A 20269-nucleotide genomic window follows, 5' to 3' on the forward strand; every position below is an offset into this window, starting at 1 on the left:
ATGTTTTAGTAATGGCTGGGGAAGATTCTTGAAGCGAGCGATTAGCTCAGCTCTGATGATTTTATACAACAACCCCTATATTTTAAAACATTCAATATGGCGGCATTCGCAATTTTTTTCTGTAGATCTTTAGCTCCGCTGACGACGGAGGAAAAGAACTCATCTCAAAAAGTAAAGTTGATAACCCTGTTTATATTATATATATATATAATATATATATATATATATATATATATATATATATATATATATATATATGTATATGTTGGAAGTCCAAGAAATAAAAATAATATGAAAATTGGTGTGAAAAACCCTTACCAAAAATGGCAAAATTTGATACGTTTTGAAATTTTTAAAGCTTTTAATTTACTAGTCAGTAAAACTCAAATGTAGGTGCCATGTAATTAAAAAAGCGTACTGAGTTGCCAGTAACTATCGTAGTACGTTAAAATACGCGTGCAACTGTAGGCAAAAATTAGCCATTAGCAAAAATAGCTAAAAGATTATCATCTGTTGTAAAATACATGTTATAATAAAAGCGTTATTATAATTTCCCTTGCTGTTGATATAGTAATATTCATTATAATCACACAGCTCTTTGCGTCCACTGCTGGACTCCCTCATTTTTGTCCATTGTGCTCTATCTTGAGCACTTGTCATCCAATTTCTTGACATTTTCTTAAGATAGTCAGTCCAACGAGTAGGGGGTCTTCCTTTACTAGAAATTACATCAGTAATTCCTATTCTTCGTCTTCATTTCTAACTCGGTCTTGAAGCACTATACTCAGCATTAACTTTTCCATTTTCCTCTAAGCTATTTGCAGCATTTTAGAAGTTGTAGCTGTCAACGGCAAAGTTTCAGCACCATAGGTCATCACAGGCAACACACATTGGTCACATAATTTACGTTTTAAAGAAATTGGTATATCGCCTTTAAAGATGTCTTTGAGTTTTCCATAGGCTGCTCATGCTAGGTTTATTCTTATTCGTAATTGCATGTTTGGTTGTCTCTTGTGATCTTTACTTATATGTATTTCCACCAGCTCTACTTCGTTGTCTCCAATATTGATATTTTCGCTAGGTACTAGTATTGTCATGAATTTTGATTTGGATATGTTTATTTTAAGACCTACGACACTAATATCTACTACACATAATGCGCCATAGGGAATTTGAGCAGCTCCCGGTAATATTAGAAGACAAGGTTGAAGGTAAAAGGGGCATAGGACGAAAGAAAAAATCTTGGCTACGAAACATCAGAGATTGGACCCACACAAAAGGAAATGAATTAATTCATCAAGCCCAGAACAGAGAGAAATTTGCCACATTGATCGCCAACCTCAACAGAGAAGGCACTTAGGAGGAGGATTTTAAGACCCACACTGGCATACACTAACTGAAGTTCATGTAGCATTATACATATCTCCTTGAGGTTGTTGGAGAACAAAACTATGTCGTCTGCGAATTTCAAATTTGTTCATCTTCTACCGTCAATGTGCAGGTCCTTCTCTTCCCAGTTAAGTTTTTTACAAGCATATTCTAGTACTGCGGTAAACAGTTTAGGCGGTAATGTATGTCGGACTCCTCTGCCGATTGGGATATGATCCGTGTTTTATATTTGAAGAAACTTTGCCTACTAATGTCTCCAACGTGTAAAAACAGTTTCTTAATATTGTTCTAAAGCTATTTTCTTGTGGCATTTTAAATTAATTAATATTTAAATGGGAATAAGCCACAATTAAAGGTTAAAATACATTTATTGACGTTTCAATTTCCACTTCGGAAATCGTTCTCAAAATACAATTTACTAATGTTTGTATTTTGAGAACGATTTCCGAAGTGGAAATTGAAACGTCAATAAATGTATTTTAACCTTTAATTGTGGCTTATTCCCATTTAAATATAAATTAGTGTAAAAACAGTACTAAAAGATTACCCAAAGCAATATACAAAAATTTGGTCTTTCGACAAAATACTGTTAGCCATTTGTTTACGATGTAACCGTCCCATTCTTCTTCTTCTTGTAGTTCCTTCTCCTATCGGAGGTTGGCTATCATCACAGCTATCCGTACCTTATTGGCGGCTGCTCTAAAAAGATCTACTGAGCTGCAACTATACCACTCTCTTATTATAGCTTTCTTGTTTTGATGTGCTTTATGACCTCGCAAACCTTCCCATTGTTCTGAAGCTATTGTTCTGTGGCATTTTTAAGTGGTTACTATTTTACTGGGAATATACAAGAATTAAAGGTTAAAATAAGTTTATTGAAATTTCAATTTCCACTTCACAAATCGTTCTCCGAAGTGAAATTGAAACGTCAATAAACTTATTTTAACCTTTAATTGTGGCTTTTACCCAATAAAATAGTATCTACTTAACATAAATATTCGGTAAATTTGACAGAACAACTCTTGATTTTATATACGCTCCTTTCGTTAATGACTGTAAAAAACGTAATGTAGCGAAGTTGTTGATATTAAACATGCCTTCTATCCCTCCCAATTCAAATCGTATCATCCAATATCATGTTAACTATTACATGTTCATTTCTTAGACTTCCGACAGTGTATATACCTAATAAAGTGTACATAAAAATAGTAATACAATAAAAAAATTAAAACCTACATAACATAATATCACACACATTTAGTGGGCTTAACCATCTTTCACGCCTACATATACACCTTTGGCGCTACCTTCCTGACTCTCTTCACAACTGTCGTCTAAAGTGTCATATTTCCCCACATTCCTCTTCCTTAAAGTATTTATTGCGCAGCGCAAAAGGCGTTTGAATATGTAATAGAATATTATGAACAGAATTATGTCTATTATTGTCAACAAAATAACAACGTCTATAAGGCGTCTTTTGAATAAAGGCAGTTGGACTCCAGGGGACTGTAAATGTCTAGCTCCTCGATGTCTAAGGACATATTCAGCCCAGTAAACAGCTTTATCGATGGGAGATACTTGTCGATCGATGAAAAACAAGCCTGCAGCTTCGGCGTACGCTTTATACCTGCAAAAATAATTGTGTTATAACGGGTGATTCACAAATAAAGAATATATCAAATAGGTAAAATAAAATAAGAATAAGACTTACTCACAATCAATTTATTCTACCACCAACGACCGGTTTGTTGAAAATTAAATAAAAACAAACAATTTACATATTACCTACATTCCTAGCCTAGTTGCTAATATCAATTCCCCTCAAGAACTATCCCTTTACTCGTTAAATAGTTGCAGGAAAACCGATGATCACCTATCACCAGTTTACCATAACAGATTTTTGAACTATGTTTTCTCAAACATTTAATAATAATCCTTTTATCGGCATGTAAGCAATATTTATTTAATTTCAATTTTCACTAAATTATTTTTTACTTAATTTTTATTTAATTAATTTAAATTCATATTTAATAAATCACACATATAATATTGGCATAATTGCTATATATTTTGTACCAGACAGCATTCTAATACGGGTTATATTTTCAGCATTTAGTTTATCATGTACCGTTGACCTGAAGATGCATAGCAAATTATAGTATGCGAAACCGGTAGTTGGTGGTATAATTAAATTGATTGTGAGTAAGTCTTATTTTATTTCTTTTTACCTATTTGAAACGGACACACACAGGCAACATTCAGGATTTAAGGAATATTTCATATGCAGACTATTTAGCAAAAATTTATTTACTTAGTACTAAAGACTATCAAATATTAAGGTTGAGTTTACCAAAAGTACAAGCTGATTATAGCCACAAATGTCAAACATGGAACAAAAAATTTCTATTTGGCAGTGTTGAATTTGTTTTTATAATGTAAATACTGGATGCTTCAAATATAAAAAGATAAAGCTTTAGAAAAGTACATTTTGTTTATATTATGTGATGAATTCTGCAGTTTTTGATTTTTAAAAAAATCAAGAATGAGTAAATATTTATTTCTTTGGAGATTAATTGCAGTTAATCATTATACATTTTTTTTTGGCAATTACCCTTTGATAGATTTGGGGATACATTTGGCAATCGTCAAATCAGCAGTGGCCAGATTGTAACAGATGTTTGCAATTAATCTCGAAAGAGATAAATATTTACTCGTTATTGTTTCATATAAATTAAAAATTGCAGAATTCATAAAATGTTATAATCAAAATGTACTTTTTACAAGCTTTCTTTCTTTATATTTGAAGCATACAACAGATGCATTCTGAAAACATTTCAACACTGTCAAACCGAAATATTTTAATTCTTGGTTGACATTTGTGGCTATATTCAGCTTGTACTTTCGGTAAACTCAACCAATATTAAACCTTTCACGGACACGTCGTTAATGTCGAAGTGTTTTACCGTTGTGGAACGTGAACGAGTTTAAGTGAACGTGTGTTGTGTGTTGCCTATGTATTGTGTATGATAGAGGATGATGTGTATACAGGATTTCTTATTCCGCTATTGTTGGTATATTCTTGTTTATAACTTCTTTAATGGTGCCAATGCTAAACAGGAACACTCTACACACATAAAAAGGTTTACAACTTACGAAAACAATAAAAAGGGCCTCACTAGCTGAAAAATGGGGAAAAGAAAGTAATATATGAATTAGCAAAGAATTCAGTGAAATGAAGAAATTAATGAAAAACCAAAAGCGAACCCGATGATAGACAAAGCACCGAACAACACGTTGTTCGATGGACAAAGCTAGTAAACAAGTGGAATGGTCTGCGCATGCACAGAGGATGGGAGACTAAAGATGGCCAAAAAGAATATTAGAAACTAAAAGAGTAAAGAAACGAAAGAAATGACGACCAAGAAAAAGTTGGATAAATGTAATTATAAAAATAGATAAATAAAGACAAAGGGATGAACTACACAGAAATGAAAATGATATCGAGAAATAAAAGTAATGAAAAATAGAATTGACACCAACTCACAAAAATTACGACACACTCATAAAAAGAGTTAAAAGAAAACGAAGTTAGTTATAATAATTATTCTATACAAGCATAATTGAAAATGAAACTATCTCACAAAAAACGTTTTCAATACGCCTATCAAATAATTTTAGACAAAATTAGAATCGTTTTGACTAATAAGCAATAAGCAACGACCTTGTACAAAAATAAACTATTAATTAGTAAAATCGTTAAATTCACACTTTCTGTTAGAAAATAATTGGAATTAAAAATACTAACAGTTCATATACCACAATAAATATTTGAAAGATGCTAAATAAACACACCTGTATCAATACGTTTAACTTAATGTCATTGCACATTTTTGTTAAACGGTTTTGGCAAGAGATTTGTCCTACTTAATTACAAAGTGCGATTATTTAAAACCGCAAATGACAATATCAAATATTTCATTTTTATATGGGATAAACAATGAAAAAGTGATAATAGCATTGGTAGAATATTTTATCTTGATGTATGGAGTACCAAAAAGGATAGTTACCGACCGAAACTCAGAGTTCAGACATTACTAAAAATAAAGCAACTACTCGACTGCATAAACCATGAAATAATTAACTAATAACAGGGAAAATCCCAGTAGTTGGCTGTATATCACAGTTTATATGAAAGTAAACAACTTCTAATGTATAATGGTATATATTATAATTTTTTTGATTTAAAATTATGGTCATTGACACGGGTACAGTTTGCAACAGTATCCATATTTTAAATACAAACATTTGATATGAACAATTTTTTTTGTGGAGAAGTTAAACAATAAAACTTATCACTATGTACTGTTTATATTAGCTGAACTAAAGATGTTTCTTTTAAAAATTTAAGAACACTGTCAAAACGGTTTGGAACACTAACAATGTCTTCTAGATTTCATTTTAGGTTGTGCTTGTTCTGGCAGCAATCCATTATCACGTGTTTGATGGAAAGGGGGGTATTACAGTAGTGGCATACTGGAGGGTTTTCTGATGGCATACGGTATCCATGTGTGAGACGTGTATGCCCTATTCGTAGTCGGTGAATAAGTGATTTTTCTTTCCTGTTTATAGAGAGACGCGAAATAAGTTGGGTTGAACGTCACGCAGCTTAGTTTTTATTTTATTCTACAGGTCTGCCCATGAGCTAAGGATTCTTTGTTTTGTCGATATCTTAAGATCCGTATGAGTTTAGACCTCTTTGAAGGCTGAGTCAGAAGAACCTGCTGCTTTAGCAGCCTGTGCTTTTTCGTTTTCCAATATACCAACATGAGATGATGGGAGTCCAGATCCTTATGACTGTTATGTTAGCAGAATATAGTTGGTTACAGATGGACTAGTGGATTTTTGGAGAAGATGCATTTTATAGAATGAATCGAGGAAAGAGAATCAGTACAAATGGCAATCGTTTTGCTTTTATTTGAAGTAGGATGCATTAAACTCTTTAATGCTTGGAGTATTCCATATAATTCTGCGGTGTAAATACTAGAACTTCTAGGTAGTTGCGCACAGCTTATTGTCATCGTCATTGTGGACACAGCACAGCCACAACAGTCTTCATTCTTGGACGCATCGGTGTACAAAATTTTCTAAAATTGTGTTATGTTGAGGAAGGATTTTCTCAGAATTAAGTTTGTGGTTTCTGTCTTATTGAATCTGCATAAATCAGTATTGAACATTGGAAGATTGTGCAATCATGGAGCTGTCTTTGGGGTATAAATAGAAGCAGTATTGGAAAGGTTGATGGAATCTAATCAAGGAGATAATATTTGTGGTAATGTGAGTGAGATGAGTGATTAAATGCGTTTACTGGGGGAGGTTCTATGGGATTGATTACATTTATTACAGAATGTGTTTTCGGAGCCCGACATAGTATTATGTGCATTAATGTCACCTGCTAAAATAAAAGATGTAGGAAGCTAAGAAGTTAAATCTTTAAAATCGGAACTTATTAAACAGTAGTTTGGAGGGATGAATATGCAACAAATTGTAATTTTGTAAGGACACCAAGCTGAAACTGCTATAAATTAATGGAATTCTTTATGGAAAGAGAGAGAAACAAAGATTTTTGCTCCGCCACTGGCATGAAGTTGGGTACTTCGAATCCAGTGGTAACCAGTAAAATTTTTAAGTTGTTCGGAATATTTATCAGTGAAATTTGTTTCTTGTAGGCATAGGAAGGGTCATGCTTCTGAGACAGGGTCACAGCTACCGTAAGCGTTCTCAATAAAGGCAATTATATTAGCAGGAAGGACTGCAAAAGCTTTTGTGTTTTTTTTATAGGCTTCTTGTAATGCTTGCTTGGAGTCAGCGGATAGACTTGGGTCGACAGAAGAACTACGCTTTTGTTTCTTTTTTGTATTGGAGGGGCTAGACGCTAGAGCAACTGGGAACTGTTTGGGAGGAAACATGGTTTGTTCTGTTGCGGCTTTTTCCCCAGATTGAAGGTTCTGATCGCTTATAGATGATACAGATGAGCGTGGCCTCTTCTGTGAAAGTTGAAAAGTTAAACATAGTTTATCTGACTTTTCAGATACTGTATAATTTTCTGGAGAGGAAGAAAGATAAGGTAAATTTGTTTGGGAGGCACACGGTTCAGAATGAGAGAGAAATTGTGTATTCTGTTGCTGTGGCGTTGATTCGGTAGGTTAGGTGATGAGAAAGAGTAGAATTTTGAGATGATAATTTGTCAGATGAAGTATTGGGACAGTTAGAAGAAACATGCCCTGACTGTTTGCACAAGAAACATTTCATCTTGTCCCTAGAGAGAAAAATTATATTATCATTGCCTGCAAAACGAATTAACAACGAGGTGTCAAGCTCAAAATTATCAGAAGGATGAAAAACATATACTTGACGGCGGAAGCTGAAGATGTGTGAGTATTTATCACCTGAAATGCCTACTTTAAGGAAGGACACGAGGGAGGCTATTTGAAAACCAAGACTCTTTACTGCATTTTCGGCCAGTTCATGGGGAATGTAAGGATTCCCCATGAACTTCCCCGATTTGAACAATTGAGAGAGACTAGATATATGTGTGAGTATTTATCACCTGAAATGCCTACTTTAAGGAAGGACACGAGGGAGGCTATTTGAAAACCAAGACTCTTTACTGCATTTTCGGCCAGTTCATGGGGAATGTAAGGATTCCCCATGAACTTCCCCGATTTGAACAATTGAGAGAGACTAGATATATGCAGATCCTAATGTTAGAGATTCTGGATCCAAAGGAAATTTTTTTTCCGATGATATCACCAATGGCTTTAACGTAGTCTAGAAGTTTAAGGTTTTCTTCTGCGTGAAGAACTATCGCGTGTTCTTTTTTTTTGGAAAAAAAGGTTTCGGTGTAGATAAGTCCCTACTCGAAAACAATATTTCTACATTTGAACTGTAGAACTAGAGTTTACCAACTGAGGGTATTTGACATTTCTGCAGCGTTGGAACAATATTTGGATAGCGAATAGTGCATTCCCTGTATCTAGTGCTTCCCTATGTATAGTTTATTTCACAAAAAATGGTTGAGTGCTTAATGATTGCAATAAAACCCGACCGCAAGTACCCCAGCTTAGTCAACATTAGTTGAGCAGGTAAGTATTCAGGTAAAATTGAAGCTACTGTGGAGTGTCGTTATCTTGTTTATATAATAAATTCCTGGTAATATAAAAAGGATCAAAAATCGTATAAAATTATAAAAACGATTAGAATACATTTTATTTCATAAAGTTGTAAACATTTTAACAGTGAGTTTCACTATCAATGGTTGATCTTTTAATGACCACAATAAATTTGTTGATCGTTAAGTATTTCCTGGAATAATTATACAGGTTCCCTCTATTCTGTATAATTTGTAAAAGCATATGAAACCGATGAGAAATTTTTAAATATACATTTTGTTTCATTTAGTTGAAAGTGTTACAAGTGTTACCAGTGTTATACCTATTTAAACCTATAAAACAGCATTATGTGGCGTCCGTGGAAAAACATTGATGGTGCTTCTTCCAGTGTTCCAGCAAAGAAAAATCATTTATCTGCTGACGCTAGAGAAATCGTAAAAACAATATATAGTTCTTTACTTACAAGAGAACTTACTGCTAACACTGCTGCCAGTGAAATATCTGATTTAACGAAAATACCTCTAACCACAGTGAAAAGAATTACTTACATAAAATCCTATTAAGTCAAGAAGGAAGCGTAAGGATGCCGGTTCTACCAAATGTATTGACGAAAGTGATAAGGACTTGATAAGACGAAAAATTTACACAATGTACGAAGAGAAACGGATACCTACATTAGATGCTTTAAAACAACGGCTTACTAATGATGATACACAAATAAACTGTAGCCGCATTAGTCTTTGGAGGATTTTGTCTAAAATGGGCTTCAGATATCGTACAATTGACAAAAAGCAAGTGCTTATGGAGTCCCATCGTTTACAAAAGTGGCGTACTGGATATATAACTTGAATAAAAAAGTACGGTACAGAAGATCGACCAATAATTTATCTGGACGAGACATGGTTTGATACTCATGAAACACCATCCAAAGAATGGTCCGATTCTTCCAACAGGTGTCAAACAAAAGGTCCATCAAACAAAGGGAAAAGAATAACAATTTTCATGCAGGATCAGAAAATGGTTGGGTCCCAAATGCCTTATGGCTTTCTGCAAAGAACATTAAAGACACCTGCGTGGACTACCATGAGGATACAACGGCAGAGCTTTTTGAGCAATGGTTTAAGAATTGTCTTATACCTAACCTTTCTTAAAATAGTGTGATAGTAATGGACAATGCAAGTTACCACAGTCGTCAATTATATAAGTCTCCAAGTGCAAATAACACGAAAATTGAAATTCAAAACTACCTGTTAGAAAACGATATATATTTTGAAGAAAGTTATTTAAAAAATGAACTGTTAGAAGTGTTAAAATTATTTTCTATTAAAAAAGTATATGTTTGTGACGCATTGGCCGAGGACATAGGACATACAGTGTTACGGCTTCCGCCATACTATTGTTTATTTAATCCCATAAAGCATATGTGGCATCAACTAAAGTCAAATGTTAGGTCACAAAATGTTTCTCCGACTTTAAGTGGTAGTGTAGTCGAATTAATAAGGAAATGTGTTGATGATATCTCCCCAGAAAGTTGGAAAAATTCAGTACGCCATGTAATGAACGTAGAAAATTCATATGTAACTTTGAATCACATAATAAAACCAATTGTTATTAATCTTGAAGAGGATAGCGACAGCGAAACAGAATTAGGTATTTAGGAATTCATAAATATATTTTGGTTATTTTGGGTATTTTTTTTGTAAATATTAACTTAATATTTTTCTATATTTTTTTTTCAATTCATCTATTTTTTGTACATTATGTATTCGTTTGTATGTATATACTGTAAATAGAACTATTATTACTGTACATTTTTAACGATATCCGATTAGGAAGAGCAAAAACTTTTAAACACGCCAGTTTTTTGCTGATAGTCCTAAGCCTGTAAAAAGTGTGAAGGAAAGTACCTTTCTGAATTTAGATCCATATACTACAATTATTCACGTAGAACAAAAAAACTACTTTCTTCATGTTAAAAATGGTTCAATTATCAAGTATCAACACTTATACTTACAGAGGATTGTCTACCATCTGCGTTAGGGCTTTAAACATATTTTCTCCATCTATATCTTCCAAACTGACCTCAATACCGTATCCATCACGAACGGCTCTTGCAATATTCGGTTTGTGTTCGGTCAATAATGGAACTCCAACAAATGGTATTCCGAACTGGACAGCCTCCATTATCCTTAATAAATTACCGTCTATTATACTACCTATTATATTGTAGTGTCCTAAAACCGTATAAGGAATATTAGTACCTATTATTACGGGGAGAATATTTTAAAAAACCTCTGTATACAGGTTGAAATTGAAGAATGGCGACAATCTATGAATCTACTTGTCACAAAAACCACGATATAGGAAACGTTGTGACGTATAACTTTTACAGATAAAATACAGAATTCGCCAATGACACGGAAATATTTAATAGATACTTTTATTAAGTGATTGATTCGACCGTTACTTGATGGAAATTTATTTTGTATACACTGAACTTGAACACTGAAAACTTTGTTTTCAAAACTTCCACAAAATTTATTATAATATCTTATCACTACAGCTGTTTCGGTAGAGTGCCTTTCTCAAGTCACTTTTTTAATCTTTTTTAAAACCTGTTAATACAGGAAGTAAGGAAATAGCTATTTGAATTCCAATGTTAAAAAAGTTATTTTTTGAACACCAAATCCGCCAAATGATTTCGGTTATTATTTATGAATTGGTTGAGTCGAGCCTGAAAGTTTTGCGTAACTCTTTACAGCATATCGACTGGTATTGCTGCAATCTCGTCACGAATCCCTTGTTTGAGGGCTGGAATTGTCCTAGATGGATTACTTTCAAACACTTTTGACTTTACATATTTCCACAAAGAGAAGTCGCAGACAGTTATGTCAGGAGAGAGAGGGGACCAACACTGACATTCCCGTTTCAAAAAACAATACGCCCAAGAAACAAACCATTAGGAGCATTGATCGAAATTGTTAAAATCGGACACCGTACTTTCTGAGTGTGAAGAGGAGTTTGCCCAGTATTTGAAATTTTGATTATTAACCCTCCATCACTCGCACCGTTAGAAAAAATCTAACATTTTTAAATAGTTCGCCATAATTTTCAAAATACTGCTTATTTTGGGTTCTGCAACCAGGAATACTCCTATGAAGACTGGTATAAGACTATGTTAAATAATGGTGGGAGTACCTATTATCTTATAGCCGACAGCAGTTGTTAGTTCAAATCAAACACGCGAGCGATTGCGTTCGTCGGAGCGTTAGAAAAAATCTAACTACGCGAGTGTTGGCGCATATTGATTTTTAGAGAGATCACTTAAGAAAAGTTATTAAAGAAATATTATCACAAAAGGTAAGATTTTTAGTGAAATACTTATAGATTGTTGAACATCCGTTATTATAAGCGCTATTTTGGTTTATTGCAGGTAATTATGGACAAGAAAATGGAAAACCAGTTACTAAAATGGTATTAAGAGATACACAGCGATGTAGAACCACTAGATTCTGATAAGGACTTAAGTGATATTCGTTCTGAACACAGTATCCACAATATAGATTCTGAGAAGTCCACACAAGATCTACCCAGTGATCCTGAAGATGCCATGGAAGAAAGCGGCCAAGATGATGGTTATCCAAGATTTTATGGCAAAGATAAAACACCATGGTTGAAACATAAGAAATACACTCCCAAAGGTAAGACCAAAGCTTGTAATATTATTACGAACTTACCTGGGGTAAAAGCAAAACCAAAAGGCGCCAAAACCATATTAAAATGCTGGAAATTGTTTTTCTCGGATGCTATGATCAATAATATTGTAAAATATGAAAATCAAAAACTGGACATGATGAGTGTTTTATACTCGCGCTAGGGATTGTCCTGCTGTTGACTACGAGGAAATGCAAGCATTTATCGGACTTTTGTTCCTTGCTGGGGTAAAGAGAGCGCAAAATTTAAATAGTGATGAACTCTGGAAATTAGATAGCACAGCTCCAGATAGTTGTGCAGCTACTATGTCCAAGAAAAGATTTCACCAAATAATTCAAGCTGTAAGATTTGACAACGCCACTAAGAGGCAAGAAAATTCGGCAGTTGATAATCTTGCACCCATTCGAGAAATGTATGAAATGTTTGTCACTAACTGTTTATCTGAATACACTCCTGGATTGTATGTGACTATAGATGAAATGTTGGAAGCGTTCCGTGGTCGATGCAAATTTAGGCAGTATATAGCCAATAAGCCAGCGAAATACGGAATCAAGATTTATGCCTTGGTGGACGCTAGAACCTTTTTCAACTACCCAACGATGCATCTAATGTAGTAAAAAGACTTATACGACCCATAAGTGGAACCGGTCGAAATGTAACTAATGTCGAAAATGTAATTACAGTACGTTTAGGTGCAAGCAACTAAAGTATCGGACTTTTCAAGGCAGCAGTCAACAAAGTCAGAATAGCCATGTTAGTGTCCAACATCCGTAACGGATAGGCACCATAAGAAGAAGAACCTAAAGTATTTTTATATATCTTTGGGTATCAAATGCAGCAACTTAAATTTTGTAAGTAAAGTTCGTAAGGTTTTATTATGCAATTTGCAATTTAGTTAAATTTTGCAATGGATTGTATATTTTATTATCTTTTATTTTGTGATATTGACGATTTATGTAATTTTAGAAAAATTTTAAATTGTTATTGTTATTTTTTTGACTTTTTGTAAGCTTTGTCCATAACATTGTACAATTTTTAGTGACAATAAAGTATATTTCTATTCTATTCTAAGTCTCCCCTCAAATCTTCCCATTTTACTGGCGTATATTTATTGCAAAGGTTCAGATTTTTGTTTTCATACGTCTATTTGACTGTCTATAATAAGGATTTTTTAGACGAAATGTGGTAATTCTGAAATACTTACCAAGAAAATCCTGATGAACAACATTTTTCACAAACATAAACTTATCTTCGTCATACTCTTTTGGCGGTTCTGGTAAATTCCATACAAATCTCTGTTTAAAACGGCCAAATATATCCAAGATTCTCGCCACTTTGTCGGGTCCCAAATAATTAAAATGATTCAAATTGGGATCTAGTGCAACATATATTGCCCCATCGGGAGCATTGTTGATAAAACCTTCAGCTTGGTTCGGTACTCTCTTAGGAAACGATATGTGCATACCTCCAACTTCTATCTAAAATTTTATATTACAAAATTAGTCACCATGTTTTATATACCTGACTCCAAACAAAGGAAATTTAATGGTCATTATATTGTAAATTATGTAGAAAACCAGTAAAAATTCGACATATTAGCGCAAAGGTAAGTATTTGATCTACCATCGAATACAAACTCATATATATGTAGTTAACAGTAAATTCATATGGTTACAAATAACTGCCTTCGGAATATATCGGGTGTTTTTTAGAGGTAAAAAAAATGTAAGTAGGCAACACTTTATTAACTGGCGGCCATTTTGACAGCTGTCCCGTTATTTATGTTTAGTTTTGGTTGGAATTTCAGCATGAATAGACTGACTACCGAAAAACGTTTCCAAATTGTGCAAATTTATTTTAAAAATCATTGTTCTGTTCGAAATACGTATTACATACATACTACGTCCATTTTATGGTCAACATAATTGTCCATCAGAACAATTAAATTCAGTTAACCATGGAATGTTTTCGCACCAAGTTTATTCTAAATGATAATACACATTTACAGAGACGTCGTTGCTACTGCAGAGCGTAACATATAGGAAGACCCAATCAGTCTATCCGCCATCGTGCACAGCAGTTAGATGTGTGTTCATCCACTTTATGGAAGATCTTGGTTTGCGTGCTTACAAAATCTAACTCGTGCAAGAATTGAAGCTACACGATCATCTAGAAAGGCGTAAATTCGGCGATTGGGCTCAAAACGAGAGAGAAGATAATCCTCAAGTGTATGTTGAGACACCATTACATCCAGAAAAACTGACTGTTTGGTGTGTTTTATGGGCTGGTGGAATCATTGGCCCATACTTCTTCAAATACGATGCTGGCCAGAACGTTAGTCGATTGTGACAGCTATAGAGCCATGATTATGGCAAAACATGTACGTTAAGCGCATAGTTTCACATTTCAGACTCGTGTATTGGCCTCCAAGATAGTTCGATTTAACACCGCTAGACTATTTTCTGTAGGGATATGTGAAGTCGCTTGGAAGACATAATACGGCCACAAATGTTGGAAAACGTCATCAAAAATTGGACTTCTAGATTAGACTACATCAGAGCCAGCTGTGGCGGTCATATGCCAGAAATCGTATGTTAATTTTAATGCTAAAAGGATATCATTCTAATAAAGTCAATTTTATGTTAATTTAAAAAAAGTTATATACCTCTAAAAAACACCCTTTATAAGATTGTTCTAAAAGCATTTTTTTGTGGTATAGCAGTTAAATAATATGTTTATATGGGATTAAGTCACAATTTAAATCATTATATCAAAAGGACCTTTTTGATGTAATGAATTAAACGAGACATGTGAAAATGAAATGAAAGTAAGTATTCGCAATTTGTAATCGAACTGTTGAGAGATAGCCATGCAAAAGATTGTTAATGGTACAGATTTTACTTCACTGATGATGCTGAAATTTACAAATTTTCAAAAATATAAAAGGTTTACTTACCATATTAGGTGTAAGTGGTACAGCTTCGGTGACAAGTGGATGCGAATTCAATAATATTAGACTTATATTCTCAACGAGGTCGCTAAGACTAAGTTTGGGATCTATAAATTTGTTGAGTAAGTCCTGTTGCCAAGGTAGGGCTAGAATATATTGATACCTCTCAACAAATATGTTGCACATGAAATTATTTATTCGTTCGAAATAACTCATGTCGCTAGTGTGAGCTGTAAGCGGATTGGGTACGTAGGACGGTGGTGCTGGAGCAGCAAACAGATCGGTCATCAGCGTCGAAGATGGTGTGGGAGATACCAAAATTATAGGTGCTTCGAATACTTTAGCTACTCCAACAATAGCTTCGTTAGCTAAATATTCTGCTATCACCAGATCAAATTTTTCGCCGGATTTTATAACCGATTGAAACGCTTTGTCTGAAAACAGCATATCAGTAACGTCGTAGCCTATGCTGAAATACCAGGCCGTTCTACGGATGAAGCCCATACGGGTTCTGTCTGCGAAACTTATGTTTATTTCTAAAAATAAAACCGTATATCATTAAGTATTTGCAAATAAAGTTATTACATTATTGAAAATAATACTAGTTTTTATTATATTCTATTATAACGAACCATCCCAAAAAGACGTAATTAAAGCAAGCCTAGGAATAGTTAGTTACTCCTACACCGGAAATTCAAAATATATATAAACTTTAGGTATAATTGGTTGATTTCTTTAAAACACAATTCTCAATAAGATAAAATAGTCTAAAATACCCCTTTTGGTTACTCTTGTAACATATGCAGGGGAGTTATTCGTCAGTAATGTAATCAAATTCATCAAAAATTTTTATTTTATTTATTAAAGTTTCATTGGACTGTCATCTTGTCGGCAAAAACGAGCGGTTCCCTGATTCTTGCATAGCATTCACAGTTGCATTCATTAGAAGTTAGAACATAATATAAACGATACACAAATGAAATTCAGAAAAGAGTTATTCACCCGGGAGGCTGTTTGCTCTAAACTGACACAGCTTTGTACTGACACAACGATGTCTGGATGTTAATCGAGACACGCTTGTTTCATGTACTGAAAAAGCTTTCGACAGGGAATACGATAGACTAAAGGAAATCCTTGAGAGTAAAGGCATATACAATAAAGATCTATGAATAATGTTAAATTTCTATTGGAACCAAAAAGCAAACATAAGAATAGAACCTGAAATATTAACTTAAGTGAGTGTTAGACGAGGAGTGAGACAGGGATATAAATTGTCTCCACTACTGTTCAGCGTCTGTAATAAATAAATTTGTCAGGAAGTTCTATCAAATGCAAAGGAAGGTATAATAAAAAGAGAAGCATTTTTATGAAGCATTCCCTATACTCATCACTTTTGGAGATATTTTTAGTTTTCTTTAAATTTCGGGAATATCAATAAACAGCTAATGGACAATATAAACTTAAACAATATTTAATGAATGTGATATTAATGAAATAAGTCTAAAGTAAATGTTAAAATTGTCCACCTCCAACGTATGCAAGTTTGGGGAGCGTTTTTTAAATAGCCCCATATGAAAGAATTAATTTTTGGACAACTCCGGTGATAGCGGTGGGCAAACTGGAGCAGAGGCACGTAAAAACCACATTCTTTATCGAATATTAAATGCAGTAATAATTGCAAATGATTCTCCAGAAATTCCAGATATATAGCATGATTCACACGGCCGTCAAAAAAATGTGGGCCAATCACATAGTCATAACAATACCACCTCAAACAGTTAAAGACCAACTAGTTTGACTATGACTATTAATAAAGTAGGAATTGCTTGTTGAAAACTAATGAAAACTATACCTATATAGTCTCACCTCAAAAAAGCACATAATTGAAAAAAAATCGGTCGCTATGCACTTGTTGCTGAGACTATTGACACAAAGCTAATCTGCGATGATAATCATCCACTGCCAATTTTTGATGGAACTATATCAGGGGCGGACCGTCAAGGTAGACAAGGTAGGCGCCGCCTAACCTCTTCAAATGTACAATAATAAATTATTTATTATTACAAATTACTTATTTCAAAATTGTGATTTATAAATTTTGACATAATACTTGTTAAAAGACAAAACTTATGGTTGTCAGCAAAACGGAGTTACAACCAACGAACATCAGAGCGTATGGAATAGAATTAGAAAGAGTCCACAATATTACCTACTTGGGTGCAAACGTTAACGATAACTGGGATATAAATAAAGAAATAAGAATAGGCATTGAAAAAGCCAGAGCCGCCTTCTATAAATTAAAGAAAATTCTAATTAATAGAGATATTACGTTAAACCTTAAAGTCAGATTAATACGCTGCTACATATTCTCCACATTGCTGTATGGTAGGAGAGTTGGACCCTTACAGAGACATTAATGAAAAAATTAGAGGCCTTTGAGATGTGGATTTATCGACGAGTATTGCGGATAAGTTGGGTTGATCGAATAAGAACTGAAATAGTTTTACATCGAATGAAAAAGAGCAAAGAAATAACAAAAACGATAAAAATTCGAAAGTTAGAATATTTAGGTCATGTAATGAGACACCTCATAATACAGGGTAAGATCGCCGGAAGGAGAGGCCCAGGCCGACGAAGAACATCCTGGCTCCGAAATCTCCGGGAATGGTATCAAGAGACCACCGCTAATTTATTTAGAGCCGCCGTAAACAAAGTTATTATTGCCAATATGATCGCCAACGTTCGATAATCGGACAGGGTACTGAAAGAAGAAGAAGAATACTTGTTTAAAATAAAAGGGCTATTTTTTTATATTCTCTCCGAAGTTTTAGTTCATTCTCTCCGAAGTAATTATTTTGCGCTCCTCGCAGCAGTTGAGAGGCGCTTCGAATTTTCGCCTTAAAAGAGAATAAAACGTCTATCCGTCTCTCTGTCTTACACTTACCCAAGAGCAACACGGCTTCACGGCTAGTCAGTGATTTTATCGTTTTCTTCGACGATGAATTCGGTCGCCTTCGGCGGGCTTCGAGCTATGAATATTTTAAATGATTAATTTCATTGGAACGATTTTTTCAAGGCACCAAAATCAAGAAAGATTAGAAATTATCGTAATAGGCCTTACTTTGCCAAATTTACAAGGATAATCGACCATTTTGGAGATCGTTTAAAACAATATGGTATGATGCGATAGTAATTTGAGAAATTCACTTTTTTGTTGGCATTATTTACTGCTTTCAATGTATTGTCCATTATTATATTTAATATCTGTGTTGTTAATGTTGAGTGTTAAAGTTTATTTTAAATAATCTCAACGAAAATGTCTTGAAAAAGGAATAAAACAATTCCGAAAACTTGACAAAAAGTCAAAAGAGTGTTTCTCTAACATCTCGGCCAACCTTCTGACTGCAGCCCTAATAAACTGGTGGTTTTGTTTATATCGACAGTCACAAATATCCTGTATTTCTTATGTATATATATAATAAAGATATATGTGATGCGTGTCGCTTACAAGCATACTGGCGGTCACGAGCCGTCACTGAACTGTCTACGGTAAGGATGCTTTTATGTTTACAGAGAATTTTTGCCGCCGAAGTTTGACTAATGTTTGACTTTATAATAAAATATATTGCAAGGAAAGATCGAATGTCGACGTAATCCAGGCCGTAAAAGGAGCCCTAATGAGAAAGTTAAGGAAATCGTTTGGCTGTAAACAACATTAAAACGACTTTTTATGATATCCAATTTTCGATAGGAGAGAACAACATAGACTCAGCTTGGAAAAATATCAAATTAGCTCTGACAAGCGTATCAGATGAAATACTAGAATACAAAAAGAAAACAACAAAAAAATGGTTCGATGATGAATGCCTGAACTACATAACAGCAAGAAATATGGCTAGAAAGAACATGCTACAAAACCCATCGCACAACAACAATGAAATGTATAGACAAAGAAGAACAGAGACAAGAAAAACTAATGAAAAGGAAGAAGAGGGAGTCTCAGGAACAAATAATCAGATATATAGAAGAAAAAAGAAAGAACAAACAAGCGAGACAGTTCTTCAAAGGAGTTTCAGATATCAAGACCGGGTAACAAGGAAGAACAGGAAACTTCCTTCAAAACGACAGCGGGCAGCTTATCACTGATGACAAGGAAATCCTAAAAACCTGGAAAGAATACTTCTATCAACTATTGAACGACCAATCTAGAACAAATACATTAAACATAGAGGTATATACAGCTAAAATAGAAAACCAATACCCGACATACGTAGAAGTAATACAGGCAATTAAAAAACTTAAAAATAATAAGACACCAGGTAGCGATGGTATACCCGCAGATTGCTTAAAACATGGGGGAGAAGCGTTGTACAGTTCTATATACAAGCTAATTCAACACATTTGGCGAGAAGAAACAATGCCAGATGAATGGAAAGAAGGGGTTATTGTACTAATACACAAAAAAGGAAACAAAAAGCAATGTACTAACTACCGGGGAATAACACTCCTAAACATCACCTACAAAATCCTTGCAAACATCCTGCTAGAAAGAACCAAAACATACACAGAAGGAATCGTTGGAGATTATCAATGCGGATTTAGACAGGGCCGCTCTACCATTGACCAGATATTCACAAAACAGATAATGGAAAAATGCTGGGAGTTTGATCGTGAGCTTCATCAGATGTTCATAGATTTTAAATAAGCATTTGATAGAGTATACAGGGCCAGACTGTGGACAGCGATGCAGGAACTTGGCTTTCCAAAAAAACTAGTCAGATTGATACGGATGTGTATGGAATGGTTACGATGTAAGGTGAGAGTTAGACAACAATACTCGGAGACATTTGAAATAAACAATGGACTAAAACAGGGAGATACACTTTCACCACAACTCTTCAACTTAGCTCTGGAACACATAATCGGAAGTGCAAGAATCGAAAAACCAAATACAGTATTTCATCGAGAAGGACCAAACTTACTACTGGCATTTGCAGACGATATCGATCTAATAGGAAACACACGATTAAGGATGAAGGATACTTTC

General features: G+C 34.2%; 1 protein-coding gene across 2 annotated transcripts in view; it reads right to left on the bottom strand.

Annotated features, from left to right (window-relative positions):
- Positions 1-2361: 2361 nt before the first annotated feature.
- The window catches only part of LOC140441535 (UDP-glycosyltransferase UGT5-like), a 28726-nt gene continuing 10818 nt past the window's right edge, over positions 2362-20269 (bottom strand). For both annotated transcript variants that reach the window (XM_072532315.1, XM_072532316.1), the window contains exons 3-6: positions 15229-15758; positions 13477-13750; positions 10573-10792; positions 2362-3016 (exon numbers count right to left, since the gene is read on the bottom strand). In XM_072532315.1, the coding sequence (XP_072388416.1) occupies positions 2656-3016; positions 10573-10792; positions 13477-13750; positions 15229-15758 (1385 nt within the window). In that variant the 3' untranslated portion in view covers positions 2362-2655. The remainder of the gene's footprint in view (positions 3017-10572; positions 10793-13476; positions 13751-15228; positions 15759-20269) is intronic.

This window comes from Diabrotica undecimpunctata, chromosome 5 (genome assembly GCF_040954645.1).
Source record: "Diabrotica undecimpunctata isolate CICGRU chromosome 5, icDiaUnde3, whole genome shotgun sequence".
NCBI classification, from domain to species: Eukaryota; Metazoa; Arthropoda; class Insecta; order Coleoptera; family Chrysomelidae; genus Diabrotica; species Diabrotica undecimpunctata.